Raw genomic sequence first — 23,421 nt, forward strand, 5'->3', positions numbered from 1 at the left:
TTCATGGTGGGGCCTCGTTCCACCCGCTCCCATTTACTTGTTATGCCACTCCTGATACTCGTTATGCCACTCCTGATCTTGGACTTACCGTGCATCTTCAATTCTTGGACTCTCAAGAACTAGGTACATCTCTTAAAATCCTTCTTGATATTGTTTCTGAGCACTTGAATTAGGAATGAAATGCTATTAGCTTATGGAGATTTTTGCCATCCCTTAAAAAATGTTTTCTATTCTCGCATGTAATGATCTGGTTGGTCGTGTGCAGGAAGAGGAGGGTGATGCGGCCCGAACTCGCCTCGCGTGTGTGGCTCTGCTGGTCCACCGAACTCTCTCGCCGACCGGCCTTGGTGGCCGGCTCGCCTCCGGACAGTAGCTTTGGGTCTGGCGTGACTCAGAAAGCGTCCATCCTTGTGTAGGCAGGGTAATGTTGAGTAGTATAGTCGACAAGTGCGCCAGGCCAGTAGTTGTAATTGTCCAGTAACATCCAGTCCTGTCATTCTTCAAGACATGTACTAGTGTGGTAACCGTTTCTTTTGTTGGTTAGACTTGTGATGGTGCTGGATTGTGTGCTAGACTGGTAGATGAGCTCTGCTGGTTGCACTTTTGTTGTTCATTGTTGGATATGTGTGATCTGAAGTGTAGTAAAAAGATGAGAAGTCATGTTGAATTTATTGACGCACTTGCTAATTTACTAGCTGATATATTACCTTAACTCTTTTCCCCCAGATGGGTCTCCAAGCTGAAATGCTCAAAACGCTGATCTAGCCTGATTGTATCCGTATTCCCCGGATGCAGTCTGTTTGCGCTTCTTGTAAACAAGGGGCAAATGAATGGAAAGGAAAAAGTAGCGGCAAGCAATCAAGCGTAGATGAAAAAAGTGGCGTCGAGTTTCAAATTTTGAACGAAAACATTGGCCCCCATCGTGTCTATAAGTACTACTGCGTGCGAACGACTTAAGACTTTTGACTCTTGCTTGTTGAGGAGAGGAGAGTGATCGCCATAGCCATTGCTTTGTTCTTCATCAAGGAGAGGAGAGCGTCCTGCAGGCGGCAACTTGGGGCATGACCAGGGTCATTATTGAAAGCGATGCACAAAACCTTGTCCGTGCGGCCAAATCATCAGACTTTGACTTGGCCCCGGAGGGTGTGATCTACAGAGATATTCGGTCCTATGTTAACCATAATTTTTCTTCAGTTTGTTTTGTTCATTGCTCTAGAACTTGTAATAAGGTAGCTCATGCACTTGCTGCGTTGGGTGCAAGCAGTGAGGCTCCGCTCCAATTGTGGACGGATGGACTGCCAAACGAGGTTATGGTGCTGGTGGCCAGCGATCTTGCTGAGCCTACTACTTAATGGAATTATTATGATGTTCCTTCTCAAAAAAAAAAAAAAAAAAAGGAGATGAGAGCGCCATGTTTATGGACTGAGGGAGTAGATGAAAATGCAAGGCAGAGGTACAACCTCATTAAGCAAACCATACAAAGGAAATTATTCCATGGACGAGGAGAACAATTTGCTGAGTCAATCCTATTTCGTGTAAACAAAAGCTCTCAAAAATCACGGGTATTGATAGTTGGATATATGCTGCTAATAATGAGAGCAGTTGCTGATTTTAGGGGATTGACCCGCTCCTAATTTAGATTTGGTAGACTATTTAAAGTAGGGAACGTTTTGTGAAAGCAGCCATGTCATTATTATATTTGGAAAAACTAAACAGTCTCGTGGGTGATCCGTGGCACAATAGCACTCCTCCACCATCCATCCTCTCCGTCTGCTCCTTCCAAAACAAGTGGAACAAATCAGTTATTACTAGGCCCATAATAATCGCAGGGAATCAATCGCCACAGCCTAATTTCGAATGAAAACAGCGGCGGCAACCGGTGGAGTTGAAAAACTGGCGCCAAGTTTAGAGTTTTGAACGAAAACATCTATCTCTTGGCCTGCTGTCTATATATACTAGGAGAGGTGAAGCCTACGCGTGCGTCGCGTGTGACTTAGACTTTGACTCTTGCTCGGTGAGGCGAGGCGAGGCGAGGCGAGGAGAGAGGAAACTCCGTCGCCGCTGATTCCGATCAACTTCATCTCGTGGTTTCCGTCATCTGGGCTTCAAAGTCTCTCCTTACCTGGAAGTCACTCCTGCTTCAGGACATTGCTGGCTGGATGCAGAGCATGGCGGCCATGACGGCGATGGCAAAGCGCCCTAGCAGCAGCAGGAGCGGCAGGTACTGGAGCCGGCGCTAGAGATGGAGGATCTCCTCCATGTCTTCGATCTCCCCGTCAAGCTCACACGACATGGTAAGCTCCTGATCTGTTCTCCTATCCGTGTTTAGACCTAAAAATGCAAGATTTTAGCTTGTTTATGCTTGTGCTCGTGCAGATAAGGAGAAGGGCTTGGTGATGCTCAGTATCATGTCTTTAATTGGATTAGGGTTAATGATTGTACTTCTATTTAGGTGAGTTAATGGTTTTAGTGGTTTCTAGCTTCGCTAAATATTTGGGCTACGGTGCCTGTATATACATATTATGATCACAAAAATAGAGTTTTTGATATATTGGAATATGTCCATTCCTTGTGTGTGAGAACAAGCAAACAATTTTTTTTTCCTTTTGAGCTCTGCATGAGTATTTGTTCAAACTGAATGTCTGCAGGATGTGTTAAAACCTATGCTCCACTATATTTCAACTTTGTACTCCTTGTCCAGGTTGTGCTGCACTTTGTTGTGTTATTGTCTGCATCTGCATATTTGTGTCATTTTAACTGGAAATTGCATTTCTTTTAGTTTGAATCTTCTAAACATTTTATATTTGCAAGTTTATCTTTGTAAATTAGCCACTTGTTGTGTCTCTTGTAACTAAACTCGCTTCTCTACGTAGTGAAAAGATATGCTAAGCTTCTGCGCGTTCTGACTTTTTTATGGTTTTTATTGTCAGGTCTCTTGTATTCTAGAGAAGAAACTATGGGTGCTTTGCTAATCAACACAGTCTGGAACTTTCAAATTGAAGGTAAGTATATTTTCTGAAAGTTCTCTATTCAGATTCTTATATACATCCTTAACTGAGGTTTTTCCTACACACACAGAAGCAGCCGCAGAGTTACTACAGATAAAAGAACAATGGGGCACAAATTTGGTAAGTTATTGGACGTTCTTCCTCAGGCCATGTTTAAAGGATTGTTTGTTGGGTCCAAATGAATTAAAACTTTGTATAAGTAAATTGGTGAAGCCTGAGATGCTATCCATTCTAGCACGTTTCTTAACATACCTATCAAATTTGAGCACATGTTAGTATATTTTCTCGAAGTTCTCAGTTCAGATGCTCCCTGAAAAGATATTCTAAGCATCTGTCCGTCTGGTTACAGCAGGTGCACGGGCGAGCTGATGTCAAGAGGCGGAAGGTTGAGTGGCAGGAGTTGCATAGATAGACGGCTGGTGTCGACCATGTCCAAGTGGCGCTCTCTTGCCGGTGACGACGACCAGCGATGCCACCACACCGTGCACCCTCCTGCTCAGTGCCTTCGCGCCACCCAGACCGAGAGAGCACCCCTGCCCCGGCCTAGCTGCAGGACAACACAAGGCTGTCGTTGTTGTTGTTGTATGAGTTCGTCGACGCACTTCTGCCATTTGGAGGTATAAATCCATCGTTTCATGTATTTTTTGTGGTTTCAAGTGTTATTTGTGCAAAGCACCTACCAGATAATGTACTTACCATATTGTTTACTTCGTAGCCTGTTCGAGCATTGCTATGATAAATCTGTGTTTAGCATGTTTTCACCACTGCGATATTAAATCCTTGTTCAGCGTCCACTTGCCATATGATATTAAATAAGTGCTCAACATCCCTTATGATATAAGGATTTATTTATTCATAAAACCCAGTAGGTGGTCTTTATGTTTATGCTTCGATTAGTATATTACTCATGCAGTTTTTGATCTTAGTGAGCTCTCTCCTTTCTCCACCTAACTAGTTAACTAGACTAAAATGATCAACTTTTTGTTTTAGAGAGGAGGATAGTTGTGCCATGAGCCATAGTGTTCTAGATTTAGCATGGCAGGAGCTAGCTTTAGTTGTTCAAGATTTGATGCATACAATGATTATCTTTGTTAATCTGTACATACATGTGATCATTTGCTGAATGTGGTGCCTTCGTATTTTAAATGGGAAGAAAAATAACACCGTTTGTCTTTCTAGATGATTGGTACATATTTCTTTCACTTGTGGCAGCTAGCTTCAGTACCTAGTTAAGTTCATTATGTTACAAAGTTCGCTGATACTATTTGCTGTTGACTCTTTCTTAAGCAGCCGGAGGAGTGGATGGGTAAGAAAGATAGGTGGGCAAGTTCTCGGAGCAGTACACCCACTGGTCCAGCATCACCTCGGTCACCTCGGTCGTCGTCAAGGTCCTGTACCTGTTTCAGTTCCTCTTTTGTGGATTCTCGTCTCATGTTTCTCTAGCTGTAGGTTTAATTTTTCAGATATAAAAGACCCCTTTTCTTCCTTATGGGGTTAACTAATCCCTCTGTTTCAGTTTTGTATTTACTTTGTGTAGTTACTCCGCTAAATATGTGAATCAGGGAAACATCAATAATTATAGTGCTTGCCTGAGTGGCTTGTTCTCCATCTAGAAGACTGCAATTGCAAGTGAAAAGAATAATAATGTCTCATAACTTTTCTTTTTTTCAGAAAGTAGTTATTCCACTGAAATTTTTCTTAGTAGCTGGTTACATATATCTTGAAAATTGCGATGCAAATGAAAAGTATAATATTTCTTTGTTTTTCCTTCTAGAATGTAGCTAGCCAATCGATTTTAGTTCGGAACTACTATTATTAGTTATAAAGTTGAAGACGCATGTAAACATATATGGTGTGAAACAACATCCACATATGGTAGTTTGTCAAAGTTCCTGACATATTATTGCAAAAATAGGTTCTGAAGAATGGTGCTGAGGTGAAGTTGCAGAGGAATGCTTCGTGCGTCTTGCAAGCTCCAACTGGTAACGAAGTTGCAGAACAATGTAGCTGAGAATATTTGTACCTGCCTGGTGGAGCTTGAGCTGGTGCTACCGGCATCCACTACGACCTGCTGCCCATGCCTTCGTTGATCGGGACGTCTCCTACAGCACCACGTCCCCCATCGGCGTGCCACAGAAGGTCTTGCTTTCTCTCTCAGTTACTCCCTATTTACCTTGGGCTGCTCGATGTATGTATGCGTTGAGTACGAATGAGGCTCTTTACTGAAATATTCGATTTTGTTTACTACCTTGACGTGATGTTTGGGCAAATCTAATGCTTTTGAATTATTGAAGATGCGATGCTTTATAAAGTTGGTAATTGTCCTTATACGCAATATGTAGTGTTGTACTGAACTCAAACTATGCTTTGTCACACTTTGTAAAGAACAAGTCTTGGTCTTTGTTTTGTTTGGTGTCAGCAGACCAATTAAGGTTTAAATGTTATAGAGAGGTTAAGCAGCTTTAAATGACACTAAACTTCGTGCTTCACAATGGTGTTGACTACCCGTGTTGTAGTAATGCATCTGTACTAGCAGCAACTGCTTGCCACTATCTTTGTAGATGAACTCTGTTTACCGCCTTATTGATGCATGTGCCATTAGATTACCAAGTTTTGAATTAACATGATCATTTGCTGAATATATATATATATCATTTAGAGGTTACCATGTTCTCAATTTACATGATAATTTGTTGAGTATATATCATGTAGATCATTTGCTAAATATATATCATCTTATTGTCTAACTTTTGTTTAGTTTGCACTATATCAGGGTCTTCAGGAGAAGGACCTAGATGGTCATGCTGAGAAGGGCATACAGCATAACCAGAAGGCCACCTTCCGTGGAGAAGATAATGAAGCGGTATGCTTGTTCAGTCTATCGTAGTGTGTACTACTTGTAGCACTTTGATATCCACAAATTTACAGCCTGGTTTGTTTTCAGCCTGATACTGTAATTGAGACATTGTATTTTTCATCCAGTAGAGAAGAAACACCTGAAGTTCAAAAGAAAGGCCAATGGTCTCTTCTATGAGCACACCTTGTCTCTCACTGAACATCTTTGTGTGTTTCAACTTGAGTCAGATGCTCTTTGTCTTCAAGAAAGGTAGCACTTTTGCAAACATTGTGCCTGTTTCGATGAATGAGATGTGATCAAACAACATATTCATTTCATTATTTTAGTTCATATATTAATTATTGGGAAATTGGTGATCTAAAATTGTTTAAAACCTGACACAATGTGAATCATTCTTATGGCTCATTCATTAAAGTGTGTGCCCTTTATCTCATGTTGGTTGCCATTTGATCCGATTTGCAAGATTTGATTCTTTTTTGAGTTCCCGAATACAAGCATTTGTATGTTCGCCAAGTATTGTTCGCTAGATGCTAAAGCCTGAGATCGTGGATATTAAACTGCATTCATACTGTTGATAGTCACTGCCGTCCACGGGATGCAGTGTTAGGACAATGTTTGCTGCAGGGATTTCTAGCTGTAGAACAGGTTTTTCGGAGAAGAAATGCAACTGTTTGTCATATTTGATTGCAACTCAGTTTATTTTCATGTTTCAAGGTTGGTATTGGCCTGAAGCTAGTATGGGGATGCATAACTCCTGGTTTGGTTTGATAGTGTTGCCATTTAGTGTGTTTGGCAAACTAGGGGATCAAGTATGAATGTTCTAAGTAGTGCTAATGGTAGTTGTGGATTCTATTTTCTTCTCTAGTCTCTGGTACTAGCAGCTAAACCTGGAAACAGTTCTTGGGTTAAACAGTTAAACAGTTTGGTTTCTTATTGTGGGCTCGACTAATTCAGGTTGTTACGGGTCTAAAGTGTAAATGGCTTGGTTTGGTTTGGGTTTAGAGAGCAAACAGTTGGGTGTGGTTGGGTCGGGGCCTAAACTGTTGGATTCCTAACAGCTGCGTAATTATGGTCAAGACGCGGTTGTTGTATTGGTTTGTGGTGACCGAGCGGGAGTCATTGGTGCCGACGGAGGCCTTGCCACAACAGAAAGAACGTGCTCAATCGCCTGGCCAATGGTGCTAGAAAGACCACGTTGGCACTGGTGGTAGCCTTGCCGCCAAGCTGCTGCAGCTAGAGTAGGTAAAGGTGGGACCAACAGTGGGTATTCCGACAGCGGCGGGTACCAGGACAGCGACGTCATGGAGCACACCTGTAGGTGGCGCTTAATTTGGAGAGGATGGTCATGCCGGAAGTGATCTGGGCTTCTCCCTCCTCTGGTCGTCTAGGACGTAGTTCCGGCGCAGCAGGTTGAGGTCTGCGCCCTCGAAGTGGAGCAGCATCCGCATGGTGCATGGCTGTGTCCAGCAGCGCTCAATCTGTCCTTTGCATCTTGGGTGCTTGTTGCTTCACTACGTGAATTTCTGTGTCTTTGCTACTGTGCATGTTGCTGCTATTGCATCACATAAATCACCACTTTGTTTCTGTTACGAGTCCTGAAGATGACGCATAGTCCATGTTGAGTTTTGAATGTTAGGTAGCATCTGTGTCGAGATTTAGTAACTTCAGTTGATCATGTACTTATACTTCTTATGATAGATAATTACTCATGTGGGTCCAATTGCTTGGCAGCTGCATAAATCGCCCCTTAGCCTTTGTTACATGCTGTCTAGTTATTCATGTTCTCACGGAATTGCTTCTGTTACCTGCAACGGCATTTGCCCTGTGTGTTATAGCTCCTTTTTTGTCTACTGATCCAGTGTGTACAAAGAATATGCTCATCCATGATCCATGTGACTACTAACTCATTCTTGCTTATTTGTCTGTTGACAGCTGTTGTGGTGACATAAGTGACCCTCCCAAACCAAAAGAGCATGTGTGAGAGCTTCTTCCCATGCTCTGACACTTTGATTTTGGGACGAGATTGATGCTTCTCCTGATGTGTATATGCATGCCTGTGCTGCTGTTGTGCTGGTTGTGGCCGCCTGCGTCTCACGCGAGGTTGTTGGCTTAGCTGGCCCGCGGCTTCGACTACCTCCTCGGCGAGTTCACCACGGCGTAACCATGATGCTCGTGCTCGGCTACAACATCTCCTGTGAGTTACTGGTATACCCCTTCGACCTCTGGCTCCCATGTGGTCTGTGATGCCATGGTTCTACTTATGCTCTGGTCACCTAGTTTATTATTTCAGAACTTGACATCTTGGCCTGGCTATTAGAGGCCCTGCTGTAGTATTTCTGGTAATTGAAGATTTTGTGTTAATGGTATGAACTTGCTGTTATTATGTTGCTAGTACCATCAATACCAACTTGTGTCGGTATTGTGTCGTATTGATCTTTGTTTGATCTAGATCATTCTATGGTTGGTGGGAGCAATGGATATAAACTTGTGCCAATACAAAGTGCTGATCTTGGCATTGTTTTGGTGCCAATACAATGTTGACTTTCATGTTGAGATGTTCTTTTGTTATGTACAAAGTGCACGCGATTTTGGCATTTACTCTAAAACTTAAATTCCATTTCTAATTTCAGGATGCAAAAGTGGAATAGGACGAGGAAGATTGTTGAGTAGCGTCCTAAGTGGTGGTGGTGGACATGGTGGTAAAGGGGGAAGCAGTTTTGTTAATGGAAGCAGTGCTGACGGTGGAACTACATATGGTAATGCCGATTTGCCTTGTGAACTTGGCAGTGGCAATGACACCACGGGGTCTTCCACAGCTGGTGTTGGTATAACAGGTAACACATATATCAATGATGGACTTTACTACATAGCTGCGCCGGATAAAAGTCTTCCCGTGCGGCGGTTCTTTCATGCAGGAACAGCCCCACCGTGTCAGCTCCATAAATGACTCTTTTCACTATTCGCTGCACCTTCGTCATGTCATAGTACATTAGTACCACAAACATATTACACTAGTAGTAAAATTTATCGCATGCGTGTCTTCATAAAAGCCATTCACATCATACTATAGTGTTAAAAATATGTACTAAATGCCAGATTAATTGTGCCTGCCCGCCAGATTAATTACGCCTAGCTGCCAGATTACAAATTGTGAAAAAAATTGAGCCTAGTTTGCCATGTTCAGTTCGTTACTAATTACTAGATTAACTGGACCCTAATTGCTGATTACTTATGCCTAGTTGCCAGGTTAAACTTTTCATCAGATACTGATTGCCAGATTACTAATAGCAATTTCCAGGTTAATTAGGCCTAATTGCATGTTTTCTATTGGTGCTAGTTGCATGATTGACTACATTCAGAACTTGAAATCTGTAGCCGTAGTCGGAGAAATCCATCTTCTACCAAAAGAAGATGCCCCTGCAGCTATTGGATTACACCGTCACCACGTCACTAATCAACTACCAGCAATCAATTTGAGAAGGGTGTTTACAAGAAAACTTGAGTAGGAGAAGGTACAGAATCAGCAGGTAACCAACATATGCTACTCGCATCAGAAAAACAAATCGAGAGGGTGGAGGAGAGGAAAAACTCAGGCAATCACGCCAGCCTCTGAAATCAACAGCGGCGTCCTCCATCAGCTCGTCGTCGGGAGCATCCTCGTGCACGTCGCGGGCCTCCATCTACTTGTCGCCGGCGGCCTCCTCGTGCTCGTCGCCGGCGGCCTTCTCCTAGCGCTCGGTGGTGCCCCTCTCGGCGGCGGCCTCCGCAGCATGGCCGGGGATGCACATCTCCGCGGCGTGCTCGGCAGCGGCGATGCAGCACTCCGACGCCCATCCCGTGTGGCGCTCCGCCTCTCGGGTGAGGTGCTCCTCCGCGTGGCCTGAGAGAGAGTAATTATGTGGCTGAGAAAGCTCGTGAGGGGATAAGGACCAAAGGTGAGAGCGATGCGGTTCCTAATAGGGAGCGATGCAATTTAACCGCCGCACCGGAGGCTCAACGATGCGGCGCCTCTCTTTAGATTTTCCCATCAATGATTGGCCCATATTTTGTCTTGGAAGCGCAGTAGATCTTAATAATTTGTCTTACATTTATTGTAACTGCATTCAAGTGTTGGTTTGTGGGAGGGTGGCAGTTCAACTGATGCTGTAACTAATGCCTCTGTTGGACCTGGAGGTGGTTCTGGAGGTACAGTTCTTCTATTTGTGCGCGCACATTGTCCCTAGCGGAGAGCTCCGTCCTTTCAAGTGCTGGAAGCTTTGGAAGAGCTGGCAGTAGTGGTGCAGGAGGGGAAGGATTCACTTCCATTGGTCTCACATTCCTATTGGAGATGAATATGTCCTGTTGCAGCTATTGAAGGATCAATACTTGCATGGTCTGATGTGATCTTTTCTCTAATATCACATCTAATTTTCTGTCTTTGTGGGTACTCTGAATTTGCAGTATGTCTTTATGTTTTTCTGGGCACTTAATTCGGATGTATATAAACTGGACATGCAAATAAGTATTCATGTCAAATACCATTTGCCGGTGGACACTGGTTGGGATGAATAACTGAACCTCCTTTTAGTATCTTATTATGACACAGGTTAAGCAAGCAAGCAGCTAGCTCAGATGTTACATGTAGATAATGTATTTTACTCAATCCTTGCATTTTATGACCTGGAGGAATTATGTTTCTTCTCCTTTTGCCATTTACAACTTGAATTATTATGTATGTATCACTTCATATGTTGCCATCATTAAAATTTAGCTAGCTAACTAGATATGATTTGTCACTGTCAATTTATTTTTGTACTGGCATCTGCATTTGTATGTTGTATCCAGTGATCTCATCCGTCGAGAACAGATCTTCCTCTGCTTTGTGCCCTGTATTTCATAATTGTACTGTAGAGTGTATAATTAAGTACTGTATTGATGGATGTTTATATTTCCCATCTCATAATTATCTCTGGTTACCTCTCTTCTCATGGGTGTTATTGGTTAGTACTACCCAAGGATACCTCTCTTCCCTATCATTATTTTTATTCTCGGATAAGATGAAACAAGTCATTATTTGCAATTTTGCATGGTCTTTATTTGTTTGGTGATTGGTGTGGATACATGTATTGTCCTATTTGCAGAAATATAGAGTAAGTTTTACATTGACTTTGCGTGCAAGAGGAGAGAACTTGACCTGGAGCTGCCTGGTCCGGTGTGACATGGCCTTTCTACCTCCGGTGAAGCTGCTGTTGCTGTGTTGGCACACCTTGTGCATGGTTTTAGGCCTGACCATCCCTTGGCTTTGACTACCTTGCTTCTTGCCGTCGTGCTATGACCGCGAGTTCACCGCGCCGCAACCACTGTGGTGGTGATTCTCTGCCTCGTCTATAACCTCTTGAGGTGAGTTCCTGGTTCATCCCCATGTCCTTTTTTTGGCCGATGTAGCAACTGGTCATGAGTTCTGCCTTCTCATGTAGTCAGTTGATGAGCTTGTTAATCTATTGGATGATCTGATTGCTCGCACAAATAAAACAAGTAGACAATTTGCTGGCCTCACAGAAAACGTGATATGCTCTTTCTTATATTTGAATGTAACTGGAGTTTTAATTTAAAAATATTTATAATTTATACCAATGGTCTCTCGGTTCCATACTCCCATTCAAAGAATCAGTGGTAGTGTCTCTCTTATGCATACTGTGGTCACCAGTAATAACAAGCAACAAATGCAGTTTATAACAACTTGACTACTCCCTCCGTCCTAGTTTTTAAGGCATATTCCCCAAAACTATTTGTCCCATAACCTCCACCTCCTAGGCATAATTTTATTTAATGTGGGAGAGAAAGTGGTTGCATGCACCAATAAGGGGAGAGAAAGAGAATGCATGCACCAATGAGGGAGAGAAAGGGGTTGCATGCACCAATGAGAGAGAGAAAATGAGACCCAATCAGCTAATACCTTGGGCCAAGATATTCAAAAATTGTGACTTACAAACTAGGACGGAGGGAGTATTTTTTAGTCTGTAGTGTGCATGCCCTGCTAGAAAATTCAAGTCATCCTGTGTAGTTTACTTGTTTGATTTCAAAATCGACAGGAATAACAGTGGCTGGTTCAGATCAACTTGTGACAGGAGCATTTTGTGCAAAAATATTTGGCTTTGCTATTGATCATGTTCCTTGCATAATCTACAGAGTAGCACTCTTACTTCGTTTGCAATCACACTCTTGTTTCAATTGCGGTAGGTAGAGACACCCAAGTATTATAGTTTGATGCGTAAGCTACATTTTTGCTTCGAAGCGTGATGTGTGCATTGTGGATGTGTTCATATGGTCAATCATTGTTTCCTGAATGATTTGATTATTGGCTTGATCAATTAGCATCAAAGCTTGAAGACATGTAAAAGTATCAACTCATAGTACTATTTGACTTTGGAGTGTCACTAATTAGGACTTGAAAACTTTTTTTTATCTGGCACTGTCTTGCAATGCTAATTACTTGTTGTAGTTCTAGATTATTTCTATGCAAACATGTTTTGTGTCATGACCTACGTATAATTTTTTTATCACGGGGCTCGAGCTTGTGTATGTTCCATGTTCTTCACCAAACGAGTTAATTTTTTTTCATGTGCCAGCTAACTTGAATGCTCAACCGGTGGTCCTAGTGAAGCTCTTCTATTTCAATTGCTTGGCAATTTTCTTTGTGCTAAATTATAGTTTCTCAGATTAAAGTTGTTATGTGTTCTTGTGCTCAGCAGTTCCTTATTGTTACGCCATTAAATATATATATTTTTGAAATAATTACTCTAAAGTTTATGTGATTAATTGTCATACATCTTCGATTAGCATATGGAAACTTCCTGGTTTCCTTTGTGGCCTCCCGATGGTGGCGACGATGGCGAGTGTAGGGTCGACCATGGCCTCTCGTAGTGCGGTCGTAGGCCATGCTTGGCCCTCTCGGCCTCCTTTTCTTCCTTTGGTTGGTGACACGGCGCTCGTGCTGGCCATACCGCAACCATGGTGGCGCTGGCCTCACCTCCTTGCCGGTGAGTTCTACGTGCCTCCTCTCTCGTATGTTATCGTGGGCATCCTTGCTCCGTGTGGGATTTCTTAGTTTCTGAGATTGTACATGCTTTTCTAGATCATGCCATGCCTAGTGTGGTTTGTATGACCCAATATACAAGTCATTTAGTGACTTTTAGTTGCGAAACGATCACTTGCCTAGCTTCTAGATCAGATAGTCACTTGCTGATCAATTTTATTTGATATGATGTAACCAATCCTAATGTTGACCAAGTTTTGGTGGTCTAAATAATCGTCAGTTGTTGAACATTTTATTTGTGCATGTGTTGCTTGCGTGCTAAGCAGTAGTTCCCTGTGCCCTTTGTGGAGCTGAAACTTTCTTGGTTTATTGGCGTGCGAGGTGATGGGATGTAGATGCGGCAGGTTGTTGTGGCCCTTGCACTTGAAGTGGAGGAGTGGAGCTGGAGTTCCGGCCGGCCGGCCATGCTTTCTTTGTCGATTACGAGATACAACAGTGGTTCGAAGACTCAATACTACCGGTAGTAGTTGATAGGTACGTTCAGGTTGCAGATTCAGCTAGTGTTGTTGGTGGCGTACGCTTGTTCTTGTACATGCACTGTCCAATTGTTATCTAATTCATGCTAGTCCATGGAAGATCTTCTTTTCAACTGCATGGCAATGTCTTTGTGCTAAATTTATAGTTTTTCAGATTCAAGGCACTTGTATTCTTGGGCTCAACGGTTCCTTCTTGTTCTGCAAGTATATATTTGTTTTTGAAAGAATTACTCTTTGAACTTTATGTGATTAATTGTCATGCATCCTGATCCCGATGGTGGCATAGATGGTGACTACGGGGTCAACCATGACCTCTGTAGTGCGGTCGTAGGCCATGGTTGGCCCTCACCTCCTCTTCACTCTCGCTCCCGATCGATTTCTCCTAGCAGGTAATGAACTGAGAGCTCATCTCTTTTGTGCAATTTTTTAATCATACTTTTATATTCCTAATCTTCTGTGGTAGCAGGCTCTGAGGACCTCCATTTAGTTGTGGAAGGTCAGATTCATCCTATTCTACATCACCAGTTCTCCAAGAAAGGTGAGTGCAACATCGTGTGTGCCTTTTGTAGCATGTTCATGGCAAACAGTTCTGGATGTTAACTAATTAATTCTGAACACTTTTTTGTTAGGGACCAAGAAGGGTATCAAGGAGTCCTTGTCCTAGAAGGTAGGTTACTGTGTTACATTCGCTGGTGTTGCATCATTTTTCCGGACAAAGATAATACAAAGAACCTACAAATCTGAATCAAATATCACGTCTCTCGGGTGTCCTAGAGGAAGGAGCATTCCCAACGATGGCCGGAGCAGGTAGCTTGCCTTCCCCGAGGCGCAAGTAGAGCTCGTGACATGTGTGCTCACCGCAGGTAAAACTTCTTTTCTATTGACTACAAGTATTGATTACATGTGTCCGTGTATTAATTAATACTAGTACCGCCAATACTTGTAAATTAAATTATGAGTTGTTCTTGTCATGTACGAATATGATATTATGTCATATTTGAATTGAGCGAGCTTTTGAAAAGGTTTCGTCGTGGTAAAGAACAACAAAGGCCCTTTAGTTGCCTTCTCTTCTTAATACCAGAGAAATTCCTTCAAAGATATAAGATCCTATAGATTGTTTCAGCACCTATGCAGATCATATTTTCAGCCATGCTCATCATCGTTCACTTTTCAAATTTCCAGGTGACACGTCAGCGCTCTGTTACATATGTTGGAGGCTTGTTGGACCAAATTAAATGGGAGTCTCATAAATAGTTTTTGGTGCCAGTATTCTGGCGGCGGTGGCAAAAGAACACACTTCATGGGAACAGGTTTTGCTGCGAGCAGCGGCAATGATGACAAATTTGTGACATGGTGAGATATACCGGTGGCTCTCCACCGTCAGGATCTCATGCACTAGCCCATCTTCATGGTGGGGCCTCGTTCCACCCGCTCCCATTTACTTGTTATGCCACTCCTGATACTCGTTATGCCACTCCTGATCTTGGACTTACCGTGCATCTTCAATTCTTGGACTCTCAAGAACTAGGTACATCTCTTAAAATCCTTCTTGATATTGTTTCTGGAGCACTTGAATTAGGAATGAAATGCTATTAGCTTATGGAGATTTTTGCCATCCCTTAAAAAATGTTTTCTATTCTGCATGTAATGATCTGGTTGGTCGTGTGCAGGAAGAGGAGGGTGATGCGGCCCGAACTCGCCTCGCGTGTGTGGCTCTGCCTGGTCCACCGAACTCTCTCGCCGACCGGCCTTGGTGGCCGGCTCGCCTCCGGACAGTAGCTTTGGGTCTGGCGTGACTCAGAAAGCGTCCATCCTTGTGTAGGCAGGGTAATGTTGAGTAGTATAGTCGACAAGTGCGCCAGGCCAGTAGTTGTAATTGTCCAGTAACATCCAGTCCTGTCATTCTTCAAGACATGTACTAGTGTGGTAACCGTTTCTTTTGTTGGTTAGACTTGTGATGGTGCTGGATTGTGTGCTAGACTGGTAGATGAGCTCTGCTGGTTGCACTTTTGTTGTTCATTGTTGGATATGTGTGATCTGAAGTGTAGTAAAAAGATGAGAAGTCATGTTGAATTTATTGACGCACTTGCTAATTTACTAGCTGATATATTACCTTAACTCTTTTCCCCCAGATGGGTCTCCAAGCTGAAATGCTCAAAACGCTGATCTAGCCTGATTGTATCCAGTATTCCCCAGATGCGATGCATTTGCGCTTCTTGTAAACAAGGGGCAAATGAATGGAAAGGAAAAAGTAGCGGCAAGCAATCAAGCGTAGATGAAAAAAGTGGCGTCGAGTTTCAAATTTTGAACGAAAACATTGGCCCCCATCGTGTCTATAAGTACTACTGCGTGCGAACGACTTAAGACTTTTGACTCTTGCTTGTTGAGGAGAGGAGAGTGATCGCCATAGCCATTGCTTTGTTCTTCATCAAGGAGAGGAGAGCGTCTGCAGCGGTAACTTGGGGCATGACCAGGGTCATTATTGAAAGCGATGCACAAAACCTTGTCCGTGCGGCCAAATCATCAGACTTTGACTTGGCCCCGGAGGGTGTGATCTACAGAGATATTCGGTCCTATGTTAACCATAATTTTTCTTCAGTTTGTTTTGTTCATTGCTCTAGAACTTGTAATAAGGTAGCTCATGCACTTGCTGCGTTGGGTGCAAGCAGTGAGGCTCCGCTCCAATTGTGGACGGATGGACTGCCAAACGAGGTTATGGTGCTGGTGGCCAGCGATCTTGCTGAGCCTACTACTTAATGGAATTATTATGATGTTCCTTCTCAAAAAAAAAAAAAAAAAAAAAAGGAGATGAGAGCGCCATGTTTATGGACTGAGGGAGTAGATGAAAATGCAAGGCAGAGGTACAACCTCATTAAGCAAACCATACAAAGGAAATTATTCCATGGACGAGGAGAACAATTTGCTGAGTCAATCCTATTTCGTGTAAACAAAAGCTCTCAAAAATCACGGGTATTGATAGTTGGATATATGCTGCTAATAATGAGAGCAGTTGCTGATTTTAGGAGATTTAATTGGGCATTACGACAAAGTACATAGACCGCTATCCAGCATGCATCTATGCCTAAAAAGTCCACCTTCAGGTTATCATCCGAACCCCTTCCAGTATTAAGTTGCTAACAACAGACAATTGCATTAAGTATTGCGCGTAATGTAATCAATAACTACATCCTCGGACATAGCATCAATGTTTTATCCCTAGTGGCAACAGCACATCCATAATCTTAGAGATTTGTCACTTCCTGCATTCACGGAGACATGAACCCACTATCGAGCATAAATACCCCCTCTTGGAGTTAAGAGTAAAAACTTGGCCAGAGCCTCTACTAATAACGGAGAGCATGCAAGATCATAAACAACACATAGATATAAATTGATAATCAACATAACATGGTATTCTCTATTCATCGGATCCCAACAAACACAACATATAGAATTACAGATAGATGATCTTGATCATGTTCGGCAGCTCACAAGACCCGACAATTAAGCACAACGAGGAGAAGACAACCATCTAGCTACTGCTATGGACCCATAGTCCAGGGGTAGACTACTCACACATCACTCCGGAGGCGACCATGGCGGCGTAGAGTCCTCCGGGAGATGATTCCCCTCTCCGGCAGGGTGCCGGAGGCGATCTCCCGAATCCCGCGAGATGGGATTGGTGGCGGCGGCGTCTCTGGAAGGTTTTCCGTATCGTGGCTCTCGGTACTGGGGGTTTCGCGACGAAGGCTATTTGTAGGCGGAAGGGTAGGTCAGGGGGTGTCGCGAGGGGCCCAGGAGACAGGTCGGCGCGGCCAAGGGTGGGGCCGCGCCGCCTGCCCTCCTGGCCACCTCGTGGCCCCACTTCGTTGACTCTTCGGTCTTCTGGAAGCTTCATGGCAAAATAGGACCCTGGGCGTTAATTTCGTCCAATTCCGAGAATATTTCCTTACTAGGATTTCTGAAACCAAAAACAGCAGAAAACAGCAACTGGCACTTCGCCATCTTGTTAATAGGTTATTTCCAGAAAATGCACGAATATGACATAAAGTGTGCATAAAACATGTAGATATCATCAATAATGTGGCATGGAACATAAGAAATTATCGATACGTCGGAGACGTATCAGAAGCCTATGTAAAGAAGTTACAACCGGACAAGCTAGAACCCAAAGCGGAGAAATGCGTCTTCATAGGATACCCTAAGGAAACTATAGGGTACACTTTCTATCACAGATCCGAAGGCAAAATCTTTGTTGCTAAGAATGGAACCTTTCTTGAGAAAGAATTTCTCACTAAAGAAGTGACTGGAAGAAAAGTAGAACTCGATGAGATTGATGAATCTATACTCGTTGATCAGAGTAGCGCAGTACCGGAAGTTGTACCTGTACCGCCTACACCGGCAACAGAGGAAGCTAATGATACCGATCATGAAACTTCGAACGAGGAAACTACTGAACCTCGCAGATCGACAAGGGAACGTGCCACTCCTGATTGGTATGATCCTTGTCTAAATGTCATGATTGTGGATAACAATGATGAGGACCCTGCGACGTATGAAGAAGCGATGATGAGCCCAGATTCCAACAAATGGCAGGAAGCCATGAAATCCGAAATGGGATCCATGTATGATAACAAAGTATGGACTTTGGTAGACTTATCTGATAGCCGAAAGGCTGTCGAAAATAAATGGATCTTCAAAAGAAAAACAGATGCTGATGGTAATATTACTGTCTATAAAGCTCGACTTGTCGCAAAGGGTTTCTGACAAATTCAAGGAGTTGACTATGATGAGACTTTCTCACCTATAGCGAAGCTAAAATCTGGGAGGATTTTGTTAGCAATAGCTGCATTTTTCTATTATGAGATTTGGCAGATGGATGTCAAAACGGCGTTCCTTAATGGAGATATTGAGGAAGAGTTGTATATGGTACAACCCAAAGGTTTTGTCGCTCCTAAAAATGCTGACAAAGTATGCAAACTTCAGCGTTCAATCTATGGACTGAAGCAAGCATCGAGAAGTTGGAACCGACGCTTTGATAAGGTGATCAAAGACTTCGGGTTTATACAGTGTCATGGAGAGGCCTGTATTTACAAGAAAGTAAGTGGGAGCTCTGTAGCATTCCTGATATTATATGTAGATGACATATTATTGATCGGGAATGATATAGAACTATTAAGCAGTGTTAAAGGTTATTTGAATAATAGTTTTTCAATGAAAGACCTTGGTGAAGCATCGTATATATTAGGCATCAAGATTTATAGAGATAGATCAAGACGCCTAATAGGGCTATCACAGAGTACATATCTGGACAAGATTCTAAAGAAGTTTAGAATGGACGGAAGTAAGAAAGGGTTCTTAACTATGTTACCAGGCAAAGTCTTGAGTAAGACCCAAGGACCGGCTACGGCAGAAGAAAGAGAAAGGATGAGTAAAATCCCCTATGCCTCGGCAGTAGGATCTATCATGTATGCCATGCTATGTACTAGACCGGATATAGCACATGCTGTTAGTTTGACTAGCAGATATCAAAGTGATCCAGAAATGGAACACTGGACAGCGGTCAAGAATATCTTGAAGTACTTGAAAAGAACTAAGGATATGTTTCTTTATTATGGAGGTGACCAAGAGCTCGTTGTAAGTGGTTACACCGATGCAAGTTGGAACACTGATCCTGATGACTCTAAGTCACAATCTGGGTACGTGTTTATATTGAATGGTGCTGCAAAGAAGTCGGGCAAGCTCGAAGCAGTGCACGGTGGCGAAGTCTTCAACAGAATCAGAGTACATAGCGGCTTCAGAGGCTTCATCAGAAGCGGTATGGATGAAGAGGTTCATTGTAGAGCTTGGTGTGGTTCCTAGTGCATTGGACCCATTAATCATTTATTGTGATAACATGGGTGCCATCGCCAATGCACAAGAGCCAAGGTCACACAAGAGGCTGAAGCATATCAAGCTGCGTTACCACTCGATTCGCGAGTACATCGAAGATGGAGAAGTAAAGATTTGCAAAGTACACACTGATCTGAATGTAGCAGATCCGTTGACTAAAGCTCTCCCTAGGGCAAAGCATGACCAACACCAGAATGCCATGGGTGTTAGGTATATTACAATGTAATCTAGATTATTGACACTAGTGCAAGTGGGAGACTGAAGGAGATATGCCCTAGAGGCAATAATAAAGTGGTTATTATTTATATCTTTATGTTTATGATAAATGTTTATATATCATGCTATAATTGTATTAACCGAAACATTAGTACATGTGTGATATGTAGACAAACAAGAAGTCCCTAGTATGCCTCTTAAACTAGCTTGTTGATTAATGGATGATTAGTTTCATAATCATGAACATTGGATGTTATTAATAACAAGGTTATATCATTATATGAATGATGTAATGGACACACCCAATTAAGCGTAGCATAAGATCTCGTCATTAAGTTATTTGCTATAAGCTTTCGATACATAGTTACCTAGTCCTTATGACCATGAGATCATGTAAATCACTTATACCAGAAAGGTACTTTGATTACACCAAATGCCACTGCGTAAATGGGTGGTTATAAAGGTGGGATTAAGTATCCGGAAAGTATGAGTTGAGGCATATGGATCAACAGTGGGATTTGTCCATCCTGATGACGGATAGATATACTCTGGGCCCTCTCGGTGGAATGTCGTCTAATGTCTTGCAAGCATATGAATAAGTTCATAAGAGACCACATACCACGGTACGAGTAAAGAGTACTTGTCAGGAGACGAGGTTGAACAAGGTATAGAGTGATACCGAAGATCAAACCTCGGACAAGTAAAATATCGCGTGACAAAGGGAATTGGTATCGTATGTGAATGGTTCATTCGATCACTAAAGTCATCGTTGAATATGTGGGAGCCATTATGGATCTCCAGATCCCGCTATTGGTTATTGGTCGGAGTGAGTACTCAACCATGTCCGCATAGTTCACGAACCGTAGGGTGACACACTTAAAGTTGGATGTTGAAATGGTAGAACTTGAATATGGAATGGAGTTCGAATATTTGTTCGGAGTCCCGGATGAGATCCTGGACATCACGAGGAGTTCCGGAATGGTCCGGAGAATAAGATTCATATATAGGATGTCATTTTATGTGAATTAAAATGATGCGGAAGGTTCTATGGAAGGTTCTAGAAGGTTCTAGAAAAGTCCGGAAGAAACCACCAAGGAAGGTGGAGTCCCGGAGGGACTCCACCTCCATGGCCGGCCAACCCTAGTGGGGGAGGAGTCCCAAGTGGACTCCCCCTTAGGGGGCCGGCCACCCCCCCACATGGAAAGGGGGAATCCCACCCCAAGTGGGATTCCCACCTTGGGTAGGTTTCCTTTTCATATGGAAGGTTTTGGGTTCGGGTCTTATTCGAAGACTTGGAGTCCAACACTTGGGGTTCCACCTATATAATGAGGGGCCAAGGGAGGGGGCCGGCCACCCCAAGACCACAAGCTGGCCGCCCCCCTTGAAGTGGCCGGCCACCCCCTCCCAAACCCTAGCCGCCCCCCTCTCCTCCATATCTCCCGCGTAGCTTTAGCGAAGCTCCGCCGGGTTTCTCCACCGCCACCGACACCACGCCGTCGTGCTGTCGGATTCAAGAGGAGCTACTACTTCCGCTGCCCGCTGGAACGGGAGGTGGACGTCGTCTTCATCAACAACCGAACGTGTGACCGAGTACGGAGGTGCTGCCCGTTCGTGGCGCCGGAGCGATCGTGATCAAGATCTTCTACGCGCTTTTGCAAGCGGCAAGTGAACGTCTACCGCAGCAACAAGAGCCTCATCTTGTAGGCTTTGGAATCTCTTCAAGGGTGAGACTCGATACCCCTCGTTGCTACCGTCTTCTAGATTGCATCTTGGCTTGGATTGCGTGTTCGCGGTAGGAAATTTTTTATTTTCTATGCAACGTTATCCTACACAATGGTCTATCATGCACTCTAAAGGTTACTTAAATATGAACTCCGGATGTTGTGGAGCTTGTTAACTCCGGCTTGAGGGAGCTCTTGTAGCCCTACACAATGAATGGTGTTTGTTATCCAACAAGAGAGTGTAGAGAAAGTAGTATTTGTTTATTCAGTTATATGATCAATGTTGAGAGTGTCCACTAGTGAAAGTATGATCCCTAGGCCTTGTTTCCGAACATCGAATCTCCGTTTATTTACTGTTCCACTGCATGTTTAATCGCTGCCATATTTATTTCAGATTGCTATTACCACTCATATTCATTCGTATTACTTGTATTTCACTATCTCTTCGCCGAACTAGTGCACCTATACATCTGACAAGTGTATTAGGTGTGTTGGGGACACAAGAGACTTCTTGTATCGTAATTGCAGGGTCGGTTGAGAGGGATATCTTTGACCTCTACCTCCCTGAGTTCGATAAACCTTGGGTGATTCACTTAAGGGAAACTTGCTGCTGTTCTACAAACCTCTGCTTTTGGAGGCCCAACACTGTCTACAGGAAAAGAAGTGTGCGTAGACATCAGGCGCCTCGTCGCCCCACTTCGTAATCCTTTCGGTCTTCTGGAAGCTTCGTGGAAAAATAAGATCCTGGGCGTTGATTTCGTCCAATTCCGAGAATATTTCCTTTGTAGGATTTCTGAATCCAAAAACAGCAAAAAACAACAACTGGCTCTTCGGCATCTTGTCAATAGGTTAGTGCCGGAAAATGCATAAATATGACATACAGTGTGTATAAAACATGTGAGTATTATCATAAAAGTAGCATGGAACATAAGAAATTATAGATACGTTTGAGACGTATCCAGCCAACTATCTTGACTACGATGTCTACGACCTCGAGCTCACCGCGGTCAAGAACAACACCGAGCTACGCAGTCTCTTCATAGAGACCACCGGCAAGTCCATCATCGTCATCGAGGAAATCGACTGCTCCATCGATCTCACCGGCAAACGCAAAACTAAGAAGAAAAAGAAAGACAAGAGCAGCAAGAAAAAGAAGAAGATGGCCCCGCCGGTCGCCAAGGATGAGGAGAACAAGGTGACGCTGTCAGGGTTGCTCAACTTCATCGATAGGCTGTGGTCGGCCTGCGGCGGCGAGCGGATCATCGTGTTCACGACCAACCACAAGGACAAGCTAGACCCGGCGCTCATCCGACGGGGCAGGATGGACTCGCACATCCAGATGTCCTACTGTTGCTTTGAGTCCTTCAAGGTGCTCGCCAAGAACTACATGCATATCGCCAACCACGAGCTTTTCCATGAAATCCAACAACTTCTAGGGGAGGTGGACATGTCGCCTGCCGACGTGGCCGAGAACCTCATGCCCAAGTCGAAAGCCAAAGATGTGGACGCCAGCCTGGGTAAGCTAATCAAGGCACTCAAAGAACTAAAGGAGGAAGCATTGGCCAAAGCATCCATTGGAGCGGAGAATGAAGAGGAAGCCGAAGAGGAAGCCGAAGAAGATGACGAAGAAGATGACAGCAGCAGCTCCAGCGAAGAGGAGAAAACTGGGAAAAATAAAAATGATTAGAATTATGCACATATGGAAGTCATCAGGGTCTGGTGATGCTATATGCCGACCTGGTCAGCGCCGAAACATGTCCCCGCACACCCTGTCCATGTGGGCTTGGGCCCATTAACGCGGATTCGTTTCCTCCCTCGTAACGTTACGTAAGTTCTCTCAAAAAAACGTAAGTTCTGTTTCGCTACTGAATTTTTGAATCTGAACAATTGAATTTGAACAATTTTCGAAATTTGAACAATTTTCGGATCTGAACAATTTCAAAATTTGAACAATTTTCGAATCTGAAATTTTTTCGAATGTGAACAAATTTTGAAATTTGACCAATTTTTGAATGTGAACAATTTTTTAAATTTGAACAAATTTTGAATCTATTTTTTCAAATTTCAGAATTTGTAATCTTAATTTTTTGAACAATTTTTGAATCTGAATAACTTTCAAAATTTGAACAATTTCCGAATATGAACAATTTTCGAAATTTGAACAATTATCGAATCT

At 43.3% G+C, this 23,421-nt stretch overlaps 1 protein-coding gene and 3 long non-coding RNA genes across 4 annotated transcripts; all 4 read left to right on the forward strand.

Moving 5' to 3' along the window:
- The first annotated feature begins 2,126 nt into the window (after positions 1 to 2,126).
- On the forward strand, positions 2,127 to 3,437 carry LOC127314058 (uncharacterized). The gene is made up of 5 exons (XR_007859322.2): positions 2,127 to 2,294; positions 2,377 to 2,452; positions 2,931 to 3,002; positions 3,079 to 3,128; positions 3,358 to 3,437. It is a non-coding gene; the product is annotated as an uncharacterized lncRNA (long non-coding RNA).
- A 74-nt stretch (positions 3,438 to 3,511) lies between these two features.
- LOC139833583 (uncharacterized) lies at positions 3,512 to 5,097 on the forward strand. The gene is made up of 3 exons (XR_011749337.1): positions 3,512 to 3,625; positions 4,299 to 4,396; positions 4,924 to 5,097. It is a non-coding gene; the product is annotated as an uncharacterized lncRNA (long non-coding RNA).
- Positions 5,098 to 5,784: 687 nt separating this feature from the next.
- Positions 5,785 to 8,764, forward strand: LOC127314062 (uncharacterized). Its single transcript, XR_007859333.2, has 4 exons — positions 5,785 to 5,871; positions 5,991 to 6,114; positions 7,798 to 8,070; positions 8,496 to 8,764. It is a non-coding gene; the product is annotated as an uncharacterized lncRNA (long non-coding RNA).
- A 6,784-nt stretch (positions 8,765 to 15,548) lies between these two features.
- Positions 15,549 to 22,932, forward strand: LOC127335309 (AAA-ATPase At3g28540-like). The gene is made up of 2 exons (XM_071823625.1): positions 15,549 to 15,552; positions 22,208 to 22,932. Exons 1-2 carry the CDS (start codon positions 15,549 to 15,551, stop codon positions 22,930 to 22,932), a joined length of 729 nt encoding a protein of 242 aa, XP_071679726.1.
- Positions 22,933 to 23,421: the final 489 nt, after the last annotated feature.

The sequence above is a fragment of the Lolium perenne genome, chromosome 1 (genome assembly GCF_019359855.2).
Source record: "Lolium perenne isolate Kyuss_39 chromosome 1, Kyuss_2.0, whole genome shotgun sequence".
Classification (NCBI taxonomy): Eukaryota; Viridiplantae; Streptophyta; class Magnoliopsida; order Poales; family Poaceae; genus Lolium; species Lolium perenne.